This window comes from Chiloscyllium plagiosum, unplaced genomic scaffold (assembly GCF_037043375.1).
Source record: "Chiloscyllium plagiosum isolate Xiang-an unplaced genomic scaffold, Cpla_swu_hap1 HiC_scaffold_6, whole genome shotgun sequence".
NCBI classification, from domain to species: domain Eukaryota; kingdom Metazoa; phylum Chordata; class Chondrichthyes; order Orectolobiformes; family Hemiscylliidae; genus Chiloscyllium; species Chiloscyllium plagiosum.
In genome coordinates, this window is record NW_028270144.1 from 113,836,386 (window position 1) to 113,864,345 (window position 27,960).

The following is a 27,960-nucleotide window of genomic DNA, read 5'->3' on the forward strand; positions in this document are numbered from 1 at the left end:
TTGCAATCACTCCAGGGAAGGCATATGCCCAATCTCACCAAAACCTTATCACTAAGATTTCCTAATGATTATATTTCAATGCAGTGCAATAAAGTGTAACATATTATTTATTATTTGCCATTCTAACCGCTGGGAGGCAAGTGTTGCTGGGTGGGCCAGATTTACTTCTGGATCAGTGATGCTGGAAGAGCACAGCAATTCAGGCAGCATCCGAGGACAGGCAAAATCGACGTTTCGGGCAAAAGCCCTTCATCAGGATTACTGCCAATCCCTAGCTGCTCTTGCCAAGGTAGCAGTGAGCTGCCTTCTTGAATCACTGCTGTCCATCTGCTGTAGGTACACACATAATGATGTTAAGGAGGGGGAAGTTCTAGGGTTTTGACCCAGTGACACTGAAGGAACATCGATATATTCCCAAGTCAGGATACTAAGTAACATCAAGTGGAAATAGCAGGTGATGACATTCCCATGTATCTACTGTCCTTATCCACCTAGCTGGTTGTGGATTTGGAAGGTGCTGTCTAAAGAAATCTTGATGAATATCCATGGTACATCTTGTAGAAGATGCACACTACTGCTATTGAGGATCAGTGATGGAGGGAGTGAAGGTGATACCATTCAAGCGGACTGCTTTGTTCTGAATGCTGTTAAAGTTCTTGAGTATTGTTAAGAGCTGCACACATCTAAACAAGTTAAGAATATTCCATCATATGCCCTGACTTGCAGATATTCAAATTATGATGCATGCCAGCTTCTATCAGTCTCCTAACTTTCAAAAATGTATTCTTATTGGGGAGGCAATGGTCTAGTGGTTTTATAACAGTACTAGATTACTAATCCAGACAAGCAGGTAATGTTCTGATTCCGGGTTCGATTCCCACCATGGCAGATGGTGAAATGTGAAGTTATAGAGTCAGAGATGCACAGCATAGAAACAGACCCATCGGTCCAACTCATCCATGCCGATCAGATATCCCAACCTATCCTAGTCCCACTTGCCAGCACCTGGCCCATATCCCTCCAAACCCTTCCCACTCATACACCCATCCAGATGCCTTTTAAATGTTGCAATTATACCAGCTTCCACCTCTTCCTTTGGCAGCTCATTCCATACACGTACCACCCTCTGCGTGAAAAAGTTGCCCCTTAGGTCTCTTTTATATCTTTCCCCTCTCACCCTAAACCTATGCCCTCTAGTTCTGGACTCCCCAACCGCACAGAAAAGATTTTGTCTATTTATTCTATCCATGCCCCTCATGATTTTATCAACCTCTATAAGGTCACCCCTCAGCCTCCGATGTTCCAGGGAAAAATAGCCCCAGCCTATTCAAACTCTCCCTATAGTTAAACCCTCCAACCCTGGCAACATCCTTGTGCATCTTTTCTGAACCCTTTCAAGTTTCACAACATCCTTCCAATAGGAAGGAGACCAGAATTGTATGCAATATTCCAAAAGTGGCCTACCAATGTTCTGTACAGCCACAACATGACCTCCTGTACTCTCTGGAATTAAGAGTCTAATGATGACCATGAAACCATTATGGATTGTTGGAAAATCTCATCCAATTCATTAGTGTCTTTTAGAGAAGGAAACTGTTATCTTTACTTGGTCTGGCTGACACACTACTCTAGACCCACAGCGATGTGGTTGACTCAACTGCCCTCTGGACAATTAGGGATGGGAAATAAATGTTGGCCTAGCCAGCAATGCCCACAATCCGTGAATGAATAAATTCTATTTTTGGATTTTTCTTTTCAAAGTGGATAAATTTACACTAATACAAAGTAAACTCAGACCTCCATCTTCTTGTTCACTCAACCTGTCTATGCTCTTTTGCAACCTCTTTATTCCTACTTCTCAGTTTACTTCTTCATCCAGCTTTGCAATAAGTAGAAAATTTGGATGTATCGCACTCAGATAGCTGGAAATGCCTGGTTTTTCTCAACTCAACCTAATATTTTCTTCAAGTCTCATGACTCAAACCGGACAGGCAAGATTTTATTAAACAGCAAGCCAGAATTTGTTCCATTATATCTCTGGCCATGGATTATATTTCAATTGTTATGTATCAGAAGGGAGACTAAATAAGTGACTCAATGTTTCAGCATAATTCAATGAGACAAATACGCTGTCGCATCCACAATATTTTGGTAGATTACACTAAAATATCAGGAATGCCAAGCACAACAATTTTTACTGAAAGAAAACATGTGTACTAACAGAAAAATTTGAGAACTAGGTTCTTAAAAATGCTAAAAAGTCTTTAGTCTTGTCTTTAAGGCACAAAACATTGACTAGCAAAAAGTAACAAAGGAATAGGAACCTCAACATCATGGATTATCATAAAGCCTGAATAACTTAAAAACTTTTGTCTCAACCTAATCAGAATTACTCCCTTGTAACCACTTAAATACAACATGCACCACCAAGCTAAAATGAGAATTGAGGTGTGCTTGTGTGCATGAGTGTGCACAGGGTCCAACTGCATTCCATTTTTTAATCTCATTTAAACTCAAGTAAATCAATGAGGAGAGAAATAGAAAAGCACCCCATACATGTGATAGGTGAAAGATTAATAATGGTGGTGTGACCACTCCGTTGACAAACCAGGCATTAAGGTCATCAATGTTTATGACCTTTCAAGTTGCATTTTCAAAAACACAGTATTCAAATATTGCCACTAGATGGTGCCGCTTTGCAACTATCATGACAAGAATCCTATCCACGAAGAATGATGGACATCAGCAAACCTAATGGCAATGGGATAGTTTTATGTATGCATTTTTGATGACTGTTCAAAAGACCTGAGAAGGACTGCATCTGCTACAAGTGTTACAAATTAGGTGGTTGGTTATTAGCAGTTATAAAACCAGACAGTGCTGGACAAACGCAGCAGATCGGACAGCATCAATAATGAGAAACAGCCATCAGATATGACCCTTCTCCAGAACTCATTGGTTGTTGTTGTGAATTGCTGTCTTTGACATTGCCAGTCACTGTACACATTGATCATCTATGTAGTATATGCCAATCCGTAAGTACTGCATAGTTCCTTGATACTGGAGTTGCAAGCAGACAGGATGATGGAGAAAGCATTTGGCACAGTTGCCTTCCTTGATCAGTGCATTGAGTACAGGAGTTAGGCTTTCACATTGTGGTTGTACAGGATATTGGTGAGGCCACTTTTAGAATTCTGGTCTCCCTGATATAGGAAAGATGTTGTTAAACTTGAAAGAGTTCAGAAAGGATTTACAAAGCAGTGTCAGAGGTTGAGGGGTGACCTTCTAGAAGTTTATAAAATCATTTTGGACATGGACAGGGAGAATAGCCAAAGTCTGTTTCCCCAGGGTAGGGGAGTCCAAAACCATACGGCACAGGTTTAATATAAGAAGGAAAGGATTTAAAAGTGACCTGAGTGGCAACTTTTTGATGCAGAGGTTGGTGCATTATGGAACATGCTACCAGAGGTGATGGTCGAGACTGGTACAACATTTAAAAGGCATCTGGATGGGTACATGAGTAAGAGGTTTATGAGCCAAATGCTGTTAAGTGGGACTAGATCGGTTTAGGATATCTGGTTGGTGATGACAAGTTGAATCGAAGCGTCTGTTTCATGCTGTGTAACTCTATGACTCTGATAATGTTACCATTGTCTTCCGTTATTCGTTAGTGTTTCCTTGTTGCAAAATTCAATGCTTAACGCCTTCATGTCAGGCTTGCAAACATTCTTGCAAAGGTGTTTTGAGAGCTGTATTGGTCTTCTCAAACCAGCTATTTTAGCACACAAAATTCTTCGAGAAGAATCAATCAGTCTTCCATCCTGCAAGTATGCCAGAAAGTGAAGCAAATTCTGATTGATGTGTGCTAGCATTCTCATAAGATGTGTCTTCAATAAGAATGTTCATCCATGCTTTGTCACTTCATGGGTTGCTTAGCAAGTGCCACTTATCTAAGTGAAAATCGTTGTGCTTCCTTTCCCAATCAATATTAAGGTGTCCATGCATCACAGCAATACAAAAAGGTTCTATCAATACATTTGCATCCGAAGAGTCAGTTTATCATTCATTTAATCATGTGTTGGCCAAAAGTGGCAGTAACTTGCCTCATGCCTACATTAAGAACCAGACCGTTTGTCATCAAGGATCTAAAGTTGCAGCATTTGCTAACCAATTCTGAGTGCTGTTTAGTGGCATGAAAGGGAAGATAGGACACACTGCTCCATACCGAGGTTTTCCTGACATGTATGATTAGGGAGGACATGTTATGCACAATATCAGGGAAGTTTACTGATCAAGATGTGCCTTACATGTACCTTCACTTTCAGTCTGGCCAGATTGTAGGGTGTACTCTCTGATCTAGTACACTGATAAATTTCCATAACTGTAAGAGACAGACAGATCAGGGGCACAGAAAAGAAAATGTAAAACAAAGTGGGGATTAACACAGCTTTGTCATACTGTATTCTTCACCCAGAAACTGTTCAAAGTATTGTATGTTATCATGAACTCTGCAGATAATCCCCCAGAGATTTCCTGGACAGTCTATTTTCCACAATGTCGTGAAGAGTTCTGCCCTGCTGACAATGTTGAATGCTTTCCCGAAGTCTTGGAATATAAGGGAGACAGAAAAAAAAGCCTGTTCTCTACACTTCATGTGTTACTAGCTAAGGAGATCACATCCATTGTAGATTTGTCAGCACAGAAATTGCACTGTGCTTCTGGAGATACTCAGTCTACAAACTAATGGCACCCTAAAATCATAATATAAGGGTCTGGGTAAAATGCCAGAAGCTAGGTCACAGCAGGTCCGCTGTCTGGCCTGGATTATTGAGGAGGCAGCTTCAGGGTGAGATGAAGCAAAAGCTAATTCTTACAATACATAAAGTGCTAGTGTTTGAATACAGGTCATATGGTTTAATGCTGAGATGGGGATTGTTGATGTGGGGTTACACTGAAGTTCTCTTTTGATGGGCCAAGTGGTTTAAATCAGGAGATTTACAGCTGAAGCGTACAAGAAATTATTTTTTAAACTTCACCAAATTATTTATGTAGAATAGAAGCAGTGGGAGCTGATAGGCATCATTGTTATCCACTGTGTCCAGATCTGCAGCAAGTGCTGGCTGCTCGATGAACTTTGGCTCAGAACTGCCAAGCTGGCATTGGAGCCACTGACACCACAACACATTAAAGCTGAAGAGCAAAGCAGATGCTAGAATCAGAGTCAGCAATAATGGTTAACAAGTCAAAGCTTAAGTCTCTTTATCTGAATGCATACACTATTTGTGGCAAGATAGAAGAATTGATCAAATAAATGAAAATAAATGAATATGGCTTGATAACTATTACAAAATATGATTAGAGGGTGAAGAAAACTGGTAACTCAATAAAGGTATATATTCTGGAAGAATAGGAAAATTGGTAAAGGAGGTAGGTAGCTTTGTTAACAAAGGAAGGTGTCATTGCTGCGGTGAATCATGACGTAGGTGCAATATATTGCAATATAAATCAGTCTGGGTGGAAATAATGAATAGCAAAGGAAAGATGTCATTTATGTGAGCATTCACAGACCATAGAAGAGCTGGCTCTCTATCAGACAAAGTATAAACTGGGAAATAAGACAAGCACTATAAATATCATACCTGATTTTAATTTGCATATTGAATGGACAAATCCAATGGACAAAAGTAAATGAAAGATAAAATTGCAGAGTGCATCAGGGATTGTTTCTTAAAGGGGTACATTTTGGTACCTATCTTGGAAGAGGCTATTTTATATCTAGTAATTTGCAATGAGGTACAATGAATACAACATCTTGTAATTAAGAATCATCTCATGGGCAATGATTACAAGCAACTTTATGCTCAAATCAATGTCCTCAACTTAAATGAGGGTGACTACAAACCATGAAGAAACCATTGTCTAAGTGGAATGGATGAGCACTAGCAGACATTTAAGCATGTGTTTCACAAAACTCAGCAAAACTTTATTCCAGCCAAAGTGGAGTCAACGAGAAAGATGAACCACTCATGGTTAACAACTGCAGTTAAGAAGAGTATCTAATTAAAAACTAAGAGATGCAAAGCGGTGAAAATTAATGATAAGCCAGAGGATTGGTAATTTATCTTTATGAACCAGTAAAGGGTAACTAAAGTGGACAAAGAGGGCAAAAACTGATTATGAAAGGAAGTTTACAAGCAATATAAAAAGTAGCTAGTGCTTCTACAGGTTTATGAAAAAGAACAGAGTCGGTAAAGTAAGTGTGGCACTCTTAAAGGGAAATTGCAGATAATTTAAAACATTTTGGCATTGGCTTTCATAGTGGAGGACATTGTAAATATCCAAAAGATAACAGATAAGTAAAGCCTAAGTGGGAGGAGAGATATTGTAACAGTCTCAATCATGGGGGACAAAGTATTTGACAAACTAATGGGACTAAAGGCAGATAAGTCACCAGGATTTGATGGCCTGCATACAAGAATTTTGAAAAAGTAGATGCACAGATGGTGGGGGCCACTGTCAAAGTATGCCAGATTCACTGGGTACCAGCGTAGGTATTTTTAATCAACCTGTTCAGTCATATTATTACACGTCTTGGATATGAATTCAGGCCTTCTGGCTCAGAGGTAAGGACACTATTACTGTGCCAGAGGAGCCTAGAATTCCAGTGAAAATATGCACCTAATCAAGGAGAGACGGAAGGCAAGAGACTAGGCAATCAAGCCTAACATCTGCCACTGGAAAAATGTCAGAATCATTATTAAAGAAGAAATAGCAGGATATTTAAGAAAACTTAACACAGTCAAACAACACCAACATCCTTTTGTGAATGGGAAATTGTGTTTGACAAGTTATCCAGAGTTCTTTGATAATATAACAAGGAGAGCTGATAATGAAGAACCAATATTAAAAGCCGTTTAATAAGGTGCTACTTAAAAGGTTACAACCTAACACCTAATGGGTATTGTGGATAATATACAAACAAGGATTAACACACACAAGACAGAGTTGGGATTAATGGATCATTTTCAGATTGGAAGGATGTAACTGTTAGAGTACCACAAGGATCAGTCTTAGAACCTTAATTATTAACTATACATGTTAATGACTTGGAGGAGGGGAAAATGAGTTACGTTTACAACTTTGCTGATGTTACAAGAATAGATAGAATGGCATGTTGTGAACAGGACAAAAGGAATTTGCAAGGACATATAGACAGATTGCATGAATGGGCAAAACTTGGCAGATGAAGTTTAATTAGTTAAATATGAGGTCATGCAAATCAAAAGGAAGAATCAAAAGGCAAACTATTATTTAAGAAGTGTGACTCAAAAATTACAGCCGACATATCTCTGTATTCTTGTGCATGAAACACAGTAAGTTAGCATACAGGTGTATCAACTAATTAAGGTGTCAAATGGAATTCTGATCTTTATTGTAAGGGGGTTAGAGTTCAGAGATAGCGTGATCTTGAAGGGCATGTGCCCGAAACGTCGAATCTTCTGTTCCCTAGATGCTGCCTGACCTGCTGTGCTGTTCCAGCAATAAAGTTTCAGCTTTGATCTCCAGCGTCTGCAGACCTCACTTTCTCCACAACTTGTTGAGGCCAAACCTAGGGTAGTGCCTACAATTTTGGACTCTACAATTAAGAAAGGATATATTGGCAGAGGATGCAGTACAAGAGAGATTCATTTGGCTGATTCGCAGGATGAGGAGGTTGACTTACCAAGAACAGTTAAATAGTTTAGGCATTTTCTATTTTAGAAGAGCTTAAAAGAGGTTACTCTTATTGTAACATACAAGATTCTGAGGGAGACTGACAGAATAGATGTTGAGAAGATACTTCCACTTGTGAGGAATCTTGAAATAGGAGACAGTTACAGAGTAAGAGGACACTTCTTTAAAACTGAGGAACAATGGATCGTGAAAAATAGAATTCTTCACACCAGACAGTTTTAATTGATGAGGTTTTTAATTAAATGGATTTATTGCAAGGTGAGGTAATATGTAATATACAAACTTTGTTAGCATACCAAGATTTTAATATATCAAAACAATGTACTGAGTTGTCAAGCATCCTTTATCGAGTTTCAGAATTCCATCTGAAACCCTTGCAAAAATCAATATAGTACAATTATCTCGAAAATGGTGCACAAAGATATCAGCAGTCCTACCTCAATTTCAAGGCTGTTGATAGTTTAAATCCCACTTCAGGTATTGAGAAAAAAAACAAAGTGACATACCAGTGTAGTACTGAGAGAGTGCTACACTATCAAGGTGTCAATTTTCAAAGCGTTGTTAAAACAAGGACCCATCGGAGTGTCATCAAACTGAGAGGAAATCCCATGGTACAAATTCCAAGAGTAGCAGAATTATTCCTGCTGCTCTGTCCAATATTTATCCTTCAATCAGTGCCACTAAAATCAAATTATACTTTCAAGAATCATTTCTACATTTTGTGCCATCAGATGTACACTCTACCAGCACTAATCAAAATTGAAATACTGTTGTTCGCAGGAGTTTACCATGGTGTCTTTTTGTAACAGAGACTACATTTTAAAAGCCCTTCTTCAGATGTAAAATGCTTTGGGCATCCTAGATAATGTAGAAAGTAGCTAAGTGAGCCATTCAATCCATCGAGCCAGTGATGCAATTTAACATGAATACGGCTGATTCTCTGCTGCAACGCTATACTCCCATTCTCTCTTGACAACCTTTGATGTCTTTTGTTTATAAAATGCCTTTTTTGACTGTGGTTGTGAAAGACACTACATAGACGTAATGTTTTTTGTTTTAAAATTGATCAAGGATTCTAAACAAAACATGATGCTTTTTATAAATTTACCATGTTGATTTGAGAGAGAAAATGAAAGAAAACAGTATATTTTCATTAATACTTTTCTTTTAAAGATGAGCCAATCCACAATACTCTGCATATAATTGAGTGACATATAATTCTGGATTTCTCAAACATATTGACAGCAGAGCTTGCTATTTAATTGTACTCTCAATCATCATTTCTATAATTTGCAAGTTCAGAAATGTGTTTTAACAGCACTAATCAAAAGCTAAACACTTCATGTGTTGATCTGGTTCTTGTCTTTAACACTTAGCATGATAAACACATTTCTTACAGCAATGGTTTCTTTTCATTTACAGAACGCTCTGAATGCAACAGATGAGTATAACAGTGATCGCTCCATCATAGGTACTCCTACATGACTCACATGATCTTTTCCTATGCGCACAGTAATAAAATTAAAAATAGTTCTCATTATTAGAATTTAAAAGCTGCAGCCTCCCTGCCTTCACAGATAGATCAAATATTTTATAAAAACTACCATATCTAAATTACATGATGGAGATCGCTATACAAAATGTATCTTCCACATCTGCAATTGTGACGTGGTCTTCAACTGTTAACTGTGCTGAGAATTTTTACAGCATCATGTACCATCCAAACTGGAATACTCTACTGTCTGGATACCCAAGGAAAAATTTTCAGAAAGAAGAAAAAGTGCCAATCAGTCAGAATTGGCTGGCAATTGAGAAGCTGACTCCGCTGACCATGTACATCTTGTGCATCACCTGCCAGCCAGCCAATCCTACCAATGAGCAATGTACAATTTTTAGTACGGCACCCCAAAATGCTGCTGCAGTTACCAGCAGGAAGAAAGACCTTGCTCTGGGAATATGGTTGACAAGCAGCATTCTTCTCCTTATCATTGCTGGTATACTATTATATGGCTGCCTCCACATTTGGTGTTGCAAGAGACGAGAACACCCTGAAGGCTTGAGTATGAGCTCTGATCATGCAGGAACACAAGCTTGGAAGACACAAGTGATGGAAACAGCACTTGAAGATAACTTAGATATGCCCTGCAATGTTATTCTCAGTGCTGATAGCAGAACAAGAGAGAATTCTCAGCTGAATGCTATAACTGAAAACCCTTTCACTTCAAAAAATGCATTACCACTTCGCACACAAGCTGAGAAATTATCTGCAAGCAGCAGTAATGAAAATAATGGATGATAATCAACATCATGGTAATTAAACAGCAAATATCTCTGACCAATTAAAGTATTGGAATTTCTGAATAATTGCAATTTTGGTAGTCTGGTCATAGTATCCTTTGTCGGGTGGATTATTTTAGATCAAAATGCTTTTTGGTTGGCTGTCTTTTCCAGTTTATGGTAATTTTGAATTGGTTTTAATGCAAAAGCCAGAAATGTTCACATTTTCTTTTGGCAATTTACATGTAATTTTATCAAATGCTTATGGTGTTTACATTGTGAATTGGCAGAATTGAAACAGATGTGGAATCTTACCTTTTATTTCTGTGTTTAAATTGGTTTAATTTGTGTGCAGCAATTTCATCCTATTGTATTATTTCCCTGAAGCTAGATGCTAGTATGTTAAACTGTGAACACCAATATTAACATAAAAATAAAGCAAATGTGTAAAGAGTATCAGTTTGTGGCCCATTATATACATTATCCAAGTTTGAAATTTAAAAAAGGGAAGTGAGACATTTTATTAAAGGGCAATCACAACATTGAAGTAACATAGTCACTAATTTATAAATAAGGAATGATGTCAAATTTTCTCTAAACAGAAGAAGCAAGAGAACTATCAGCAACAAAATTAAACAAACTAAACCAACTGGCCCTATCTGCAATAGAGGGAGTGAAATCTGAATTGAGGAGAAACAATCCAATAGCCAGTTTTAGATGCCACTTCACTGATTCTCTATAATGAAGGACTGAGTTTATCCATTAAATGCCAGTTTTTATGAGAACATCAATTTCAAAAAAGGTTGAAATCTACACAAATTGTGTTTTATGTGGACAGGGATATGTAAAGATCAGCATTATTTTTGGTATCTTAGCTCAAATGGAATGAAAGTCTCTCAATTGCTGACTAGTCACAGTCCACATGAAATTAATTTGGGAAGTCTCAAACCAATTGCTCGTGTGCATGTTTGCAGAGAATAAAACTAATACAAATTAGGCAATGCCACTTAGCGGTGACAAGGAGGACAGAATAGAATAGAAATACCACATTTGTGGAATAGTATTGTTAGAACAAAGGCTCTGCAGCATAAAATGTTAAATATGGCATATGAGAGAGGAGTGTTTCATGCATGCACTGTGATGCTCAGAATTTTATTCAGTGCTACCCCCAGCACAAAAATGATTCATCAAAATAAATGAAACAAATTGCTGAGAATAGATCAGCTACTGCAATATAAGATGTTCTAGATATTTAACTGATCAGGCATGCAATTTCCCTTTTCAACTCTTCGCTGAATACCATTCCATTTCTGCAACCACCTTTAAATTGAAATTTCTTTAGTGGCCACTTGCTCAATTTCATAGCAAACTAAAAGCTTCATGAATTCAAATTACTCCAATGGCAGGGAACTTCCACACATAACTACTAAGATGGTCTTCAGGAGGTGATGTGTGACAGATGATTTTAGTAATAACAAAGGCTGTCGTGGACCTGACACCCCAAAGAATTGAAATTCCATGGAAAACATTGACAGGCAATGCAAATAAGCTGGATGACCAACTTGAATTCAACTGTAAACTGCTTTATTCCCAGTTCTTAGAGTTCAGTGCAAACCACTGAGCCAGTGTGCTGCAGTTACAGATCATGAGTGGAGGGTATACACTCTCATATGTTTGACTGTTTTGCCTAGTTTCTGTCTCATCATGACCAGGTAAAAATATTTTCAAATCTGTGCATGCGCCCTGGAATAAAGTTTTGCTACAGGAGCTTTGAAAGCATACATTGGTAAAATGGACATTTCTTAAGCCAACCAAGTTCAACCCTGGGATTCCTTCCCACTCTCCTGTGATCTTTTTGTTTAGGAGATCCAATTATAAATTATGCTTTACAAATGATCAGTTATGGACCACAAAATGGAGTGCAGTGAACAGTACACCTGAGCCTGCATAGAAAGCAGTTTCACATGGGATGAGATCTGGTTTAATTGAATTAAAGTAATTATAAGTGTGGCTAACCAGATAAGATAGTAGATTGTAACCATTATTCCACATTTTGCTAATGCTTCATAGGTTTACTCTCAGCCTGTATGAAGTGGCAATTAAACTTCAAAGTTGAAGTTATAGCTGACCAAAGCTAAAATCTTGCTCTTAGAATGAGCAGGACCCAAGATAACAAGTACATAGCCCTTCAACTTGTAATTTTAGTATCCGTGTAAACCTAGTCGCTTTGAAGTACTCTCATTTCCCCAATTAAGAGTCAAATTATCAATTTCCTTTAATTTGAAGTAACAAGAACTGTATTTATATAGACCCTTTAAAGTGATAAAATGACTCAAGGTTCTTCATGGGAGCCTTATCAACCAACATTTGACAACAAATAACAAATCTAAGTGAAACAAAACAAAAAAAACTGACTCCTGGAAATTTGAAACAACAAATTGCTGGAGAAACTCAGCAGCTCTGGATGCATCTGTGGAGAGAAAGCAGAGTCAATGTTTCAGGATCACTGGGCTCGAAATATTAATTCTGCTTTCTCCCCACCGATACTGCCAGACTTACTGAGTTGCTCCAACAATTTCTGTTTTTGTTACAAATCTAAGTTGATGGCTTACAAAAGTTGCTCAGAAGGGGAACAAAAGCTAGGAGTAGCAGCTTGCAAATGGAACTGAGTAAAACTGGGAATGGTCAAATAACTAGAAGTTGGTATTGCAGAACTGGAGATAATCATGTAGATAGTAAGGCATTTAAAACAAGAATGAGACGATTAAAACTAGAATCACTAAGATTTCTCTGTCTTCCTTCACAGCACATTTTGGGATCAATTTTAGCTTACTCCTGCTCTTCATTACAGTCCACCATTTACAAGGCATAAGGCAGGAGCATGATGGAATAATCTCTACTGGCTCAGAGGACATTAGCTCCAATAACACTCAAGAGGATAGACCCCATACAGGTCAAAGCAACCACTTAATTGGCATCCCATCTATTACCATCATCCCAAGGCATCCTGTACTTGATAGTGGTAGCCTTTCACCATCCTCTCAAAGGCAATTAGGGATGGAAAATAAATGCTTGCCTAATCAGTAATACCTATGTTTCATTGATAAACAGAAAAGTAAATCTCAGTACTATTACAATAAAAGGAAATAGAAACAGCAAGGAAGGATAAAAACAATGAAAGTTTCTGAGTATCTTTGATCTGAAATGTTAACTTTGCTTCTCTCTCTCTTTCACAGACACTGTCTGATCTATTGCGATTTTCCAGTACTTTTTGTATTTTTCAGTATTCTTAAGCATAGTTATATACCAAATATTACATAGAGTGTACATCATCACTATTTCCAATTTCCACAAATTCATTGTATTCAAAAGCGCGATGCAAGTTGGAAAAATGGAAGCTCAGTGAAGCACGAAAAAAAAAGACATTTGGGTTAGTATGGATAAACACACAAAACATGGAACATGGGGAAAATGGGCAAGGAAAGTATTCCACAAATAGCCAGAAAAGAGCCAAGGATGAGGTTGCAAGCAATGTGCCCACAACGTGCCCAACCTCTTGAAACAGTAATCACAACTGCAACAAAGTCTACGAGGACCAAGAGTTTTCAGATCAATATTTCATCAAACGAGAGTAACACGGCAAGGAATCTACAGTCTATATGACAAAACAACTTTAGGCATACATTTAAAACACAGAAAAGCAGGCAAAAGCAGGAGGGAAACATTATTTACAAATGGTCAATAACAGACACCTTTAAAAGAACTCCAAAGGAAGATGATTTGTTATTTCAATATAGAGAACAAAAGGGAACAAATTATAATAAATGACAAAGTACTTGGGGCCCTACAATTGATCAAGATTTAATTTTTGCACTAAATATTAAATTTATACTGAAGTAGTTTAAAAAAAAAATACATCTAAATGTGCTGAAATAATGGTTTATTTTTTAGTGTAATATATCAAATGTATGCATATATGACGGGACAAAACTGCCAGTCAAAACTAAATCAATCCTCAACTCTTGTATGAATAAGGTAATTGGATATGAAATTATAATGAAACAACTGCGCTTCAAATAAATGCCAAGAATGGACACTTGTGAATCATGTTAACTAATATACACAAACTGAAAAGTGTTCAATATGGTTTCTGAAAATAGGCAGAAAACATTTATTTTTTGATCATTAAGCAATATTTAAAGACTGTTTGATATGTTACTATGGTGTTTGGTTGCTTGGAGAATATTGCAACTACAAAGATTAAAAATATACTCAGCATTACTGATGATAAATTTGTACAGCACAAAAACTGTCCCATAAATTTGGCTGAAAGCAGTTGAAGGGAGAGTTGATGACCTGGTGGTATTATTGCTAGACTATTAATCCAGCAACCCAGATAATATTCTGGGGAAGTAAAAACCAAAACAAAAACAGAAATAGCAGGAAAAGCTCAGCAGGTCTGCCAGCATCTGTGGAGAGAAATCAAAGTTAACATTTTGGATTGAGTAACCGTTCCTCAGAACTGAAAGTTCTGGGGACCCAGGTTCAAACTCCACCACGGCAGATGGTGGAATTTGAATTTACCAAAATATCTGGAATTAGGAGTCTAATGATCATGAACTCATTTCCAAATGTCAGAAAAACCGTTCTAATATCCTGCCATCCTTATCTGGTCTTGCCTACCTGTGGCTCCAGATCGACACAGGCAATGCTACTCTAGGCAGTTAAGTTCACATTGCATAAATTAATTTTTAAAAATGCTTCAGTCTCACCTATTGTTTCATCACCACTCCAAAAACAAAGCCTGGCTCTCCGTCTACACCATTACAGAGAAATCACTAACAAACTGGTTAATGTATTAAACCCATCATATCAGTGTCAATTTTTTAAACTTTAACTTCCCTGTTCTTTTCCCATAATCCTGGCTGAAATTTCCATACTTAAGTACATATCCAACACTGTTTTGTAATTTACTATTGCATCTGCATTCACCACCCTTTCAGGCAATGCATTCCTTCATATTTGTGGAAAATTACTATTAATAAAATAATTAACTAATAAATTAATAAAATCGTGGGATGGTTACAGCACAAGAGGAGGAAATTCAGGCAGTCAATCTCTCCGCCTCTCTGCGAAGGTAATTGAGCTGATCGTTCAACTCTGCTTTTTCCCCAAAAACCCAACACTTTCTTTTACCTTCAGGTGTCAACTCAATTCCCTCTTTAAAACCATAATTCAATCTGCCTTCCACATATTCAAGGAGTGCATTTCAGATCTTAACTGAATTATTGCTGCACTAAAAAAAACTGCTTTCTTATTTCACCTTTAGTTATTTTGCCGATTCCCTTAAATAAGTCTCCTCGAATTCTTGATGCCTGTGTAAGGGAATAGTTGGCTCTATTAACTCTGCTTAGACCCAAGTTTTTTTTTAAACTGTATCTGTCAAATCTCTTCTATGGTTTCAAATACAAGTAGAATAGTGAGGTGCTGGGAATGTGAAATAAAAACAAAGTGCTAGAGAAACTTTGAGAGAAAGTGAGGGCTGCAGATGCTGGAGATCAGAGCTGAAAATGTGTTGCTGGAAAAGCGCAGCAGGTCAGGCAGCATCCAAGGAATAGGAGAATCGACGTTTCGGGCATAAGCCCTTCTTCAGGAAGGGCTTATGCCCGAAACGTCGATTCTCCTGTTCCTTGGATGCTGCCTGACCTGCTAGAGAAACTTGTCAGGTCTGGCAGCATCAGTGGTGAGACAGAAAAACACTAATCCAATGCATAAGAAAAATATTCTCCTCTTCTGTCTAGTTAATTTGTCAATTATTTTTAAATGTTTTCACTGGTAACCAACAAAATCATTTGAAATCTTTTTCCCTTAATTATGATCATTATGTCCTCCTACCATGCCTTGTAACTACCTGAAAGTGTCAATGGGAAAGGCTACGTTATCTACTCTCTTATTCTTTAATTCGCTCATGGGATGTGACCTTTGTTGGGTGGACGAGCATTTAATACCTGATCAAAATTCAAAACCTCACATTGGCAAAAATAAAGCTGAAAGCAAGAAAAGCATAAACTCACATGAATTATTAGGCAGCGAAAATGTATATAAACTTTTCATATGCGTTTTCAGGGAACCGAAGTATGAAGTAACTGCTGTGTAAGCTTTTGCAGTAACCAAGAATTAGCTCCCAAATTTACTCCAAGATTTGTGAGCTTGTGTCTTTTCAATATTCAACTATCAAATATTTAACGTTGTTCATTCTGTTCCTCAAATCGTAAGCCATGACAACCAAATACATGGGTACATCTTCCACCCCTTTGTCAGCTACCGCTGGACTGAACCAAATTTTCACAATCAGGCATCCTATTTGATTTACTCAATTGGCAGCATCACAAAGAAGGCTTCCTTTATCACCTACCAATTCAACTGTTATAATGCTCCCCAGCTATACTACCATTGTCAATGTGACATAAATATCAGTTCATTCAAAATGCAGCAGTTCATTTTCCCACTCATCCATAATTACTATATTTTCTTCAATATTTGGTTCCAGATTTTCCAATGTCTCAAATTGAAGGTTCGGATCCTTGAACTGAATTCCCTTCCTGTGCCCATAAAATGTTTTCCCTTGTAAGGGATATGGGTGCAGTTGGCAAGGTAAGTATTTATTGCCCATCTCCCAACTTCCCTCGAGTCAACCACTTTGCCATTGTTCTGGAATCACATACAAGCTAGACCATGTTAAGGATGGTAGATGCACGAGTGAATGACATGTAGTTGGGTTTTTATGTCAATTTGATTGTTGGATAATTACCATACTTGCTTTTTTTTTTAATTCCAGCATGAAACTAATTTAAATTTGGCAGTGAAGTGCTGAACTTCCCTATTATTGAGGATGGGGATATTTGTAAAGCCTCCACTTCCTGTTAGCTGTTTAACTGACCACCATTCACAACTGGACGTGGCAGGAGTGTAGCGTACAGATTAAACAGCAGCTGAATCACTTTCCTCCAACTGGAAGTCTTTTTTCACAAACGTAGAACCATGCTAAAATACCATCAAGCATTTTTAATAATAGAAAGTTTCTTTATTTTCTGTCATTCAACAATGAGTTTTTATTCTTGGAGATTCTGCAAATATATTTGCAATAAGTAACAGTAACAAAAACTATAATACTTTTCATTCCTTTTTTTAAATAATGCATTTACAAGTTGTGATTTCCAGAAAATGGTTGCAATTCCCAGCAGTCCAATTTGCAGCTCAATAGGTGTTTCATTAACCACATCTCATCAATTCAAGCCTGCTGACTAAATTCAGCCTAAATTCATTCCTCTTCTGTGGGAGCGCCACACAAAGGAATTGCTGAATACAATAATAATTACTGCAGCTGAATCATCTTATTGAAAAATGCAATCTACCTTCTTTCAACATAAACTGCAGAGGTAAAAGCACAGCACAAAAACAAAAGAGACGAGGAACTAAGAATGAACTCAATATTATATCATACATTATAGATACTTAGACCAAGTACAGAAAAGTCTCAATTATGTGAATGAGACAGGGCGGGTGGGCGGGGGGGATTTTGTTCAGATAACTGATTGTTCAGACAACTGACCTGATCATAAACAAATGGTAATTTATGAGTGCAGGTTATCCGAACATGCCTCTGTTATCTGGCAATGTACGCCATAACGCCACTTAACTAAATGCCGAGCTGCCAAATGCAGTTTTTATGGGACCTTGAGATCTTGTTTGGATAATCCAAAATTCGGATAATCGAGGTTGTTCTATAATCTGCTCTGAGCCGAGCATTTTAAAATTCTCATCCTTGTTTCTAAATCTCTTCATGGACTTAGCATCAATCAACCCAATTCTGTGGCCTTCTTTTATCCTACAATACTCCAAAATTGGCCTCTTTTGCATCCTTTTTTGATGAAAGGTCATCAACCTGAAATAATAATTCCGTTTCTTTCTCCACAAATGCAAACAGGCCAGATGAATACACTCGGCATTAAATTATTTCATTCTTTATTTCCATTATCTGCAGGTTTTTTTTTTAAAACTTTTTGTTTTATTCACTCCATTATTGGCATCTGTACCTTCAACCCCATAAGTGGTTTTCTTAAATTTCCTTCCTGGATCCCTCTCCCGCAGTAAGTCATCCCTTAAACCCTAACTAATTAAAAAGGCTTTGATCATTGGCTTAACATTTCTTTGTCTCAGTATCAAATCTTGTTTCATAAAGTTTCTGTTAAGTACCACAGGGTATTTTACTAAATTAAAAGCACTACATAAATGAAACAGCAAAACAAGTCACTAACCCAGAATTGGTTCTTATTTCAACTTGGAAATAATGACCTGAAAGACAGAATATCATAGCTAAGTTGTTATTTTAAACATCTCCAGAAGTTAGTGAAGAGGATTTTCCAAGGCAAATTGGGCATGGTGTATCTTTGTAATTTACAATGTCTAGGCTGGTGCAAGGTGGCCTATCTAGGTGAATTTCTATTTGACTCCTATAGGTGTTTGATATGACTGAGTGGCTCACTGATCACTTTAAAAGGCAGTCAATCACATTAGTTAACCATAATCCTACCATTTTGTCTCTTTAAACCCAGTTACAACTTTCCTCTATTCAACTTGACTAGCTAATTCTTGAAGCCTGGACTCGATTAGCTTATTCATGCCTTCAGTGTTTACCTGGGCTTTCCTGCCTATGTTCCATTTGTAAATTTCCAGCATTCTATATCCACTTGCAATCTGCTTTTACAAATTACTACAATTAGCAGAGCTTAGGAGACACAATAGTAACTGCTCGGAAATTCTTTGGGACTTCATACTGAGTAAAAAGCACAGTGATAGGAATGCATGATATTGCTTGGAACTATTTTCCCAATCCAACTAGAAAGTCAATAATGTCTTTAAAGTATTTAAAGTTCTAGGACAAGGAAATTTAAAGAACATACAAACTTAGAGCTTTATTTGAACTATTGTGTTCTTTCGCGGGTACAGTTCCAGCCTTAAGTTATCCTAACTTCTGGTTGTATACAGATTCTGACCTTACATACTCTGGCCCCATACAGAATTGTCTTACGTCCTGAACTTTGTTCCTCCAAAACTGCAACAGCTTGCATAAATCCAATGTAAATATAGTTGTATCCTAATACAACAGCACTCACCTCTGAGTCAGAAGGTCAAATGTTCAAGATCCACTCCACATCTTGAGAACATAAATGTGGGTTAATATCAGGGCTGCGCTCTATTCAGACATACCGCATATTGACTGACATTATACGGAAAGGATTTTGCTAGTTTAGACAATCACAAGATGGGAGAAAGATGCATTCCAAAGGATTTTCTGAAAGCAGTGGGACTCAGCCTGAATTCCAGTAGGACACAATCAGATTTGCTTTAAGGATGTTTGCCAGCACAGCATGAAAACATCGATCACTGTATTTGAGAAAATGTCAGTGGCTGGGGGACATAATAACATCACCTCTGGGCCAGTGTGCAACACCAGAATGATTAGTGGCTTTGCAGTAGATGTAATTACTGAAATCACAGCCCACAATGACACCTGATCAGCACTTCATACACACCAATTGCCACAAATCCTGTTTCTCTTAGATTGGTCTCATCAGCCATCAACAAAAGTACATCATATGGAACTACCTCATTCCCATATGCAACGATTTTGCTGCATATCCATTATGTTATGTAGATGGAAGGTTGCATGATGATATATAAAATCCCCTGGCTGTCACTCATTTGTCATGCAACACCATCAAATGAGGTTACTGGTTCTGATGCTGAATATGTTTTAAGACTGTGGAAATTGGACTATCTTGCACCTGCCTAAGGAACATCACTGACTAGATCCAAAAAATAATTAATGTAATAAACCCTTATTTTAGCATGTCCACGGAAGTTACTATGTAAATGCAAGTTTATTATTTAAATACAGAATAGACTTTGGCCTGTGACAAACATAGACAGCACATCAGACAATTAAGACCCAGTAATATACACTCAACTACACTGCTATTGCCTATTTGTCTAAACTTAACTTTTTCTTCCTTCCAACATGAGTTCCGACTGCTAGGTTAAACACACCAATGCAGCAGTCAGATGTATCACCCCCGCCCCACAGTGTAAGGCACACAATCACTTTTGGAGTGGTTTGGAAAGCAGTATCCAGTAAACATGCTTTTACAGAAGATGAGGGAAAAGGAAAAGGAGTGGAATATTCACAGAAATACAGCAAGAAAGGAAAGTAAAAACACTGTGCAAGAAAAACAAGCTAGCGGAGAGATTATATACATATAAGGAATGAGAGAAAGTCAAACAAAGCCAGAAATATTGACAGAGAAAGAGAAAAAGAAAACAAAATAGAAAAAAGTGAAAGACTGAGAAAAGTAACACTAACAGTGAGGAAGAAGTGAAGACAGTTGTATTAAGGTTCATTTAATGCTCAATGAGATTCACCTGAAAGATTCACCATACAATATACAATTTAAGACATAAAATATATTCCCAGTCTACTGTGGGAATAGCTATAGAGATGTGCTACTACAACTTTGATAACTGTTTCATGTATTTTGTTCAACACACTGATTTTCACAATTATATTTTAGGTACTCTGTTCATTACAGAGAACGCTCATTGAGAGATCAAAGCCACACTTGGTTTGTTGATATCTCCTCAAAATGGAAGAAACTCCTTTTACCTGGTCAAATAACATTCAGCTGATTAAAAAAGACAGGTTCCTTCAACTTTTAATCAGTGTTCAAGTGTGGTTTTATTCAGTCTCTCCAAAATGAAAACAATTAAAATAAAACGATGTAGAATGCACTAACCTTAGTTCCATATAAATACTGAGGCTGTGCATTCGGTTGTTTATCTCTTTGAAACTCTTGAGAGAAGGGCAGCACAGTACGCACAAACCTGTGAGAAAAGGAATAATAATTAAAGACGCAATATGTCACTGAAAGCAACACATAAGTGTTATTACATCATGGCACACGGTGCAAATGCATTCTAAATAAAACAAAAACATAAAATGAAGCTCTTCTATAGTTTAAACAAATATTGGAGACCAGGAAGATCTTGGATTCAGTCCTTCAGTTTAAGCAAAGTTAATGATAGTGGTACCTGGGATAGGTGACTGGCAGAAATCAGTATAACTGCCTCTACCAGTTGCTGTTACAAATGATGAGTTAGGCAATGGCATTGCTGTAATGTCCAAGACTAATTTCTCAGGACTTGGGTTCAAAAGCCCACCAGGATAGCTGGTGGAATTTAAATTCAATTAATAAATCCTGAACTAAAAACTAATCTCTGTCACTAATCAGATAATTACGACACGTGTCCATATGCAGGAAGATCCAGATAACATTTATAGTTGGGCTGACAAGTGACATGTAATATTTGTGCCACACAAGTGCTGGGCAATCACTATCTCCAACAAGAAAGAATCCAACATTGCTCCTTGACATTCAGGGGCATTCTGATTGCTGAATTAATACACAATCAACTTCTCAGGTTCACCACTGGCTGGAAACTGAACTGCACCAGTCATACAAACAATGCTACCACAAGGTCAGTGCTTAGGATTCTTGGCGAGCAACCTGTCTCATTTTCAACAAGGCCCAAATCTTCCAGAGTAGTGGAAGTAGTGGCAGAATCTTAATGCCATTGGACGAGTAATCGAGAGCCGAGGATAATGTTTTTTTTTAGATTAGATTAGATTAGATTACAGTGTGGAAACAGGCCCTTCGGCCCAACAAGTCCACACCGACCCGCCGAAGCGCAACCCACCCAGACCCATTCCCCTACATTTACCTCTTCACCTAACACTACGGGCAATTTAGCATGGCCAATTCACCTGACCTGCACATCTTTGGACTGTGGGAGGAAACCGGAGTACCCGGAGGAAATCCACGCAGACACGGGGAGAACGTGCAAACTCCACACAGTCAGTCGCCTGAGGCGGGCATTGAACCCGGGTCTCTGGTGCTGTGAGGCAGCAGTGCTAACCACTGTGCCACCGTGCCGCCCCTTGGGGTGTGGATTTTCATCCCACCATGACAGATGGTGAAATTTTAATTAAAAGTCAAGCAAAACATATTTCCCTACTATATTCAAATTACTTTTATTAAAGGCTGCACACTATTTCTACTCTTAATCTCTTGCCATATGTAGATGTTAATTTTTAATGACTCATGAACAAGGACATCCAAATCTCTTTGAAGTCCCAACACTTTCTAGCTTCTCACTATTTACGAAAATCCCAGTAATTCTGCTTTTATTTTTAATTCACTTGTGTGATGTGGCAGTCATTGGTTAGGCAACATTTATTGACTGTCCTGAGTAGCCCTTGAGAAGGTGGTAGTGAGCTGTCTTCTTGAACCGCTGAAATCAACGTGCAGTCGGTAGACCTACAATGTCCTAAGGGAGGGAATTCCAGGATTTTAATCCAGCAAGTGAAGGAAGGACGATATATTGCCAAGTCAGGATGGTGAGGGGCTTGAAGCGGAACAAAAGTTGTGGTACTACCATTTAGCTGTTGCCCTTGCCCTTCTAAATGGAAGCAACTGTGCGTTTGAAAGGATCTTTGGTAAATTTCTGCTGTGAAACCTATAGACAGCAAAAACTGCAGCAACTCAGCAACAATGGTGGATGCAATGTCAATCAAGCAGGCAGCTTTGTCCTGAAGAGTGTCAAACTTCTCGAGTGCCTAAGAAGCTCACATGAGTCCAGAGTACATTCAATCTGACTTATTTTTGCCCACTCAGTCAGCCTCTCTAAATATCTTTGAAGTCTCTTTGCATCTTCCTCACAGCTCTCACTTCCACCTAATTTTGTCATCTGCAAACTGGGAAATACGATTTCATTTCCAGATTCAAACGTTTGATATACGTTTTGAATATCTGGCTGGAATGGAATTGAAGGTTACTACAATAAATACAAATTACTCTCCTGAATATCTAAAATCTATCCATAATTCTCACTTACCCTCCCTTCGGAATATACTATATCGATACATATTCGAATCATCTGGGACGAGGAGAATTCAACAATGTCTAAAAGATCACGCTTTCTTGTTACTCCACGTCACCAGATTACATATCTTATTCCAAACTCATCAAGTATACATTAGTCTTCATTATTGTCAATGGAGCAGTTTGAGCCACAGTAATAGCAGGCTAATTAAAACAATTGGTCAAGAGCATTTAATAAAAGGTTCAAGGAGTGATAAATTTTAGTTTACATTTTTCAAGATGCTAATTTTTTTCATTGAATTTCAAACACTGTCAAGGAGTGTTTAAAACTGAAAGCATGGTTTCCTTGTTTAAGCTTTTTTTTCCTTAATGGCAAAGCAAAATATTGACCTAACTAACACCAATTACAATTAAGACAAACTCTGCTTTGCTAGATATATTTATTCAAAGCTGTCTACATGTGTTTTTTGTGTCTCTGGTCTGTCATCTCAGGAACAAACCTGAAATGGAATATATTTGAGAAATGGTAAAGGACAGTTTTCCATTTTCCACTGTGAAAGCTCAGGGATGAAACTGGTGGGCTCAAGTCTCAGCTAACAGGGAATTATTGCTCATAAAAACCTCAACATGAATAATTCTGTAAAGTTATCGATGAACTGCTGACATCTGAAACTTTCAGTGATGTATTTATCTTAAACATATTTATTCTTACCTTCAAATTTCATATGTTAAATTGGAACTAGTTGAACTATATGGGCTGTCAATACAATGATCTTTACAAACTTAGATTTATTGCAGTGCAGAATGCCATTCAGCTCATCATGCCCCCACCATTTCCATTACCTAGAGTCAATCTCCTGCCCTTTTCTCATCTGCTCACATGCGTTTCTATCAAACTAATCATCCAATGCTGTCGATGCCTCAATTGAACCTGCTTCCTGCACATTTTCTCACTAACTAATGACCATGTGAAAAACCTTTTTCTCATATCACTCTTGTTTTATTTACACATCACATTTTAATTCAGGTGGCTTCATTTTTGTTTCTTTCACAGGTGGGAACAGCTTCTCCCTGTTTCCTCAATTCAGTCATTCAAGAATTTGAAAACTTCTACCAAATTACCCCTCTATCATCTCCTCTCCAAGGAAGTCATCCCAAATTCTTCAATCTGTCCTCCTAAGTTTCTCATGCCGAGCACCATTCTTGTAAATTTTTTCGGCACTCTCACTAATGTATTCACATTGTTCTTGCTTTATCGCATCCACAATACACACAACTCCATACTCCAGCTGTAGCCCTAACAAGTATCTTAGGAGAGTTCAACATCACCTCCCTGCCATTGTGCTCTCTGCCTCATTAAGAGTCATAGAGATATACAGCAAGGAAACAGACCCTTCGGTCCAACCGGTCCATGCCGATCAGATATCCCAACCCCATCTAGTCCCACCTGCCAGCACCCGGCCCATATCCTTCCAAACCCTTCCTATTCATATACCCATCCAGATGCCTTTTAAATGTTGCAATTGTACCAGCCTCCACTACTTCCTCTGGCAGTTCATCCCATACACGTACCACCCTGTGTGTGAAGTAGTTGCCCCTTCAGTCTCTTTTATGTCTTTCCCCTCTCACCCTAAACCTATGCCCTCTAGTTCTGGACTCCCCACCCCAGAAAAAAGACTTTGCCTATTTATCCTATTCACAGAACATAGAAAAGTACAGCACAGAACAGGCCCCTTGGCCCACGTTGTGCCGAGATTTAATCCTAATGTAAAATGTAGTAACAACCTACACACCCCTCAACTCACTGTTATCCATGTGCATCTCCAGCAGTAGCTTAAATGTCCCCAATGATTCTGTTTCCATCACCACCGCTGGTAACGCATTCCATGCATTCACAACTCTGTGTAAAACACCTACCTCTGACGTCTCTTTTATACCTTCCTCCTAATATCTTCAAACTATGACTTCTTGTATCAGTCAATCCTGCCCTCGGGAAAAGTCCCAGGCTATTGACTATCTATTCCTCTCATTATTTTGTACACCTCGATCAGGTCTCCTCTCTTCCTCCTTCTCTCCAGAGAGAAAAGTCCGAGCCTATTCAACCTTTCTTCATAAGACAAGCCCTCCAGTCCAACCTTCTTTGCACCCTCTCCAAAGCCTCTGTAACCTTCCTATAGTAGGACGACCAGAATTGGACACAATATTCCAAGTGTGGCCTCACCAGGGACTTGTAGAGCTGCAGAAAAACCTCATGGCTCTTAAACTCTATCCCCCTGTTGATGAAAGCCAAAACACCATATGCTTTCTTAACAGCCCTATCCACTTGGGTTGCAACTTTGAGGGATCTATGTACTTGCACACCCAGATCCCTCTGTTCCTCCACACTGCCAAGAATCCGGTCTTTAATCCTATATTCAGCATTCGAGTTCAGCCTTCCAAAATGCATCACTTTGCATTTATCCAGGTTGAATGCCATCTGCCATTTCTCAGCCCAGCCCTGCATCCTGTCTATGTCACACTGCAGCCTGCAGTAGCGCTCTATACTATCAACGACACCTCCAACCTTTGTGTCATCTGCAAATTTACTAACCCACCCCTCAACCTCCTCATCCAAGTCATTTGTAAAAACTACAAAGAGCACAGGCCCAAGTACGGAGCCTTGCGGGACCCCACTCAACAATGTCCTCCAGGCAGAATACTTTCCATATACAATCGCTCTCTGCCTTCTGTCAGCCAGCCAATTCTGGATCCAGATAGCCATGCCCCTCACAATTTTGTAAGTCACTCCTCAGCCTCCGACACTCCAGGGAAAACAGCCCCAGCCTGTTCAGCCTCTCCCTGTAGGTCAAATCCCTCAACCCTGGCAACATCCTTGTTAATCTTTTCTGAACCCTTTCAAGTTTCACAACATCTTTGCGATAGGAAGGAGACTAGAATTGCACGCAATATTCCAACAGTGGCCTAACCACTGTCCTGTACAGCTGCAACATGACCTCCCAACTCCTGTACTCAATACTCTGACCAATAAAGGAAAGCATACCAAGCGCCGCCTTCACTATCCTATCTACCTGCGACTCCACTTTCAAGGAGCTATGAACCTGCACTCCAAGGTCTCTTTGTTCAGCATCACTCCCTAGGACCTTACCATTAAGTGTATAAGTCCTGCTAAGATTTTCTTTCCCAAAATGCAGTACCTCGCATTTATCTGAATTAAACTCCATCTGCTACTTCTCAGCCCATTGGCCCATCTGGTCCAGAAACTGTTGTAATCTGAGGTAACCTTCTTGGCTGTCCACTACACCTCCAATTTTGGTGTCAGCTGCAAACTTACTAACTGTACCTCTTATGCTCACATCCAAATCATTTATGTAAATGACAAAACGTAGAGGACCTAGCACCCATTTTTGTGGCACTCCACTGGTCACAGGCCTCCAGTCTGAAAAACAACCCTCCACCAACACCTTCGTCTTCTACCTTTGAGCCAGTTCTGCATCCAAATGGCTAGTCCTCCCTGTATTCCATGAGATCTAACCTTGCTAACCAGTCTCCCATGGGGAACCTTGTCAAATACCTTACTGAAGTCCATATCGATCACATCTACCGCTCTGCCTTCATCAATCCTCTTTGTTACTTCCTCAAAAAACTCAATCAAGTTTGTGAGACATGATTTCCCACGCATAAAACCATGTTGACTATCCCTAATCAGCTCTTGCCTTTCCAAATACATGTACATCCTGTTCCTCAGGATTCCCTCCAACAACTTGCCCATGACTGACATCAGGCTCACTGGGCTATAGCTCCCTAGCTTGTCCTTACCACCTTTCTTAAACAGTGGCACCACGTTAGCCAACCTCTAGTCTTCCAGCACCTCACTTGTGACTATCGACGATACAAATAGCTCTCAGCAAGAGGCCCAGCAATCACTTCTCTAGTTTCCCACAGAGTTAAAACTGAAAAATGTGTTGCTGGAAAAGCGCAGCAGGTCAGGCTGAATCCAAGGAGCAGGAGATTTGACGTTTCTGGCATAAGCCCTTTTTCAGGAATGAGGAAGGTGTGCCAAGCAGGCTAAGATAAAAGGTAGGGAGGAGGGACTTGGGGGAGGGACGTTGGGAATGCGATAGGTGGAAGGAGGTTAAGGTGAGGGTGATAGGCCAGAGTGGGGGTGGGGGCGGAGAGGTCAGGAAGAAGACTGCAGGTCGGGAAGAAGACTGCAGGTCAAGAAGGCGGTGCTGAGTCCGAGGGTTGGGACTGAGAAAAGGTGGGGGGAGGGGAAATGAGGAAGCTGGAGAAATCTGCAGTCATCCCTTGTGGTTGGAAGGTTCCTAGGCGGAAGATAAGACGCTCTTCCTCCAGGCGTCGTGCTGCCATGGTCTGGCGATGGAGGAGGCCAAGGACCTGCATGTCCTTGGCGGAGTGGGAGGGGGAGTTAAAGTGTTCAGCCACAGGGCGGTTGGGTTGGTTGGTGTGGGTGTCCCAGAGGTGTTCTCTGAAACGTTCCGCAAGTAGGCGGCCTGTCTCCCCAATGTAGAGGAGGCCACATCGGGTGCGTTGTCTGGGTGGCGATCGCGGAGGCTGCATGGTCGGTGGGGACAGAAGTGACGTCATGGTTCGCGGCGGCAGTTGCTGCAGTGGCCGCGTGGGTAATGGCGCCCGAGTGGTTCCGGAGGCCAATGGAATATACTGGAACGGTTGAGGAATCGGGAGTGTGGGGGTAAGTACATGAAAGTTTTTGGTACTTACTGTCTTTAATTTCCGATATGGCTAGGAAGAACTGTTTGTTTAGTGTATGGATTCTTCTGAGGATGAAGAACAGTAGAGGTTCTTTGCAGGTCCACAGGGTTCTAGGGTACACTTGATCAGGTCCTGGGGATTTATCCACCTTTATGCATTTCAAGACATCTAGCACTTCCTCCTCTGTAATAGGGGCATTTTGCAAGGTGTTACCATCTAT

General features: G+C 39.2%; 2 protein-coding genes across 3 annotated transcripts in view; one reads left to right on the forward strand and one right to left on the reverse strand.

Moving 5' to 3' along the window:
- Nucleotides 1-27,960, reverse strand: part of cyfip1 (cytoplasmic FMR1 interacting protein 1) — a 194,580-nt gene that overhangs the window by 59,168 nt on the left and 107,452 nt on the right. For both annotated transcript variants that reach the window (XM_043692305.2, XM_043692304.2), the window contains exon 23: nt 20,865-20,952. In XM_043692305.2, the coding sequence (XP_043548240.1) occupies nt 20,865-20,952 (88 nt within the window). The remainder of the gene's footprint in view (nt 1-20,864; nt 20,953-27,960) is intronic.
- Nucleotides 9,356-10,030, forward strand: fndc9 (fibronectin type III domain containing 9). The gene has a single exon (XM_043700186.2). The coding sequence runs from the start codon at nt 9,356-9,358 to the stop codon at nt 10,028-10,030; it is 675 nt and encodes a 224-aa protein (XP_043556121.1).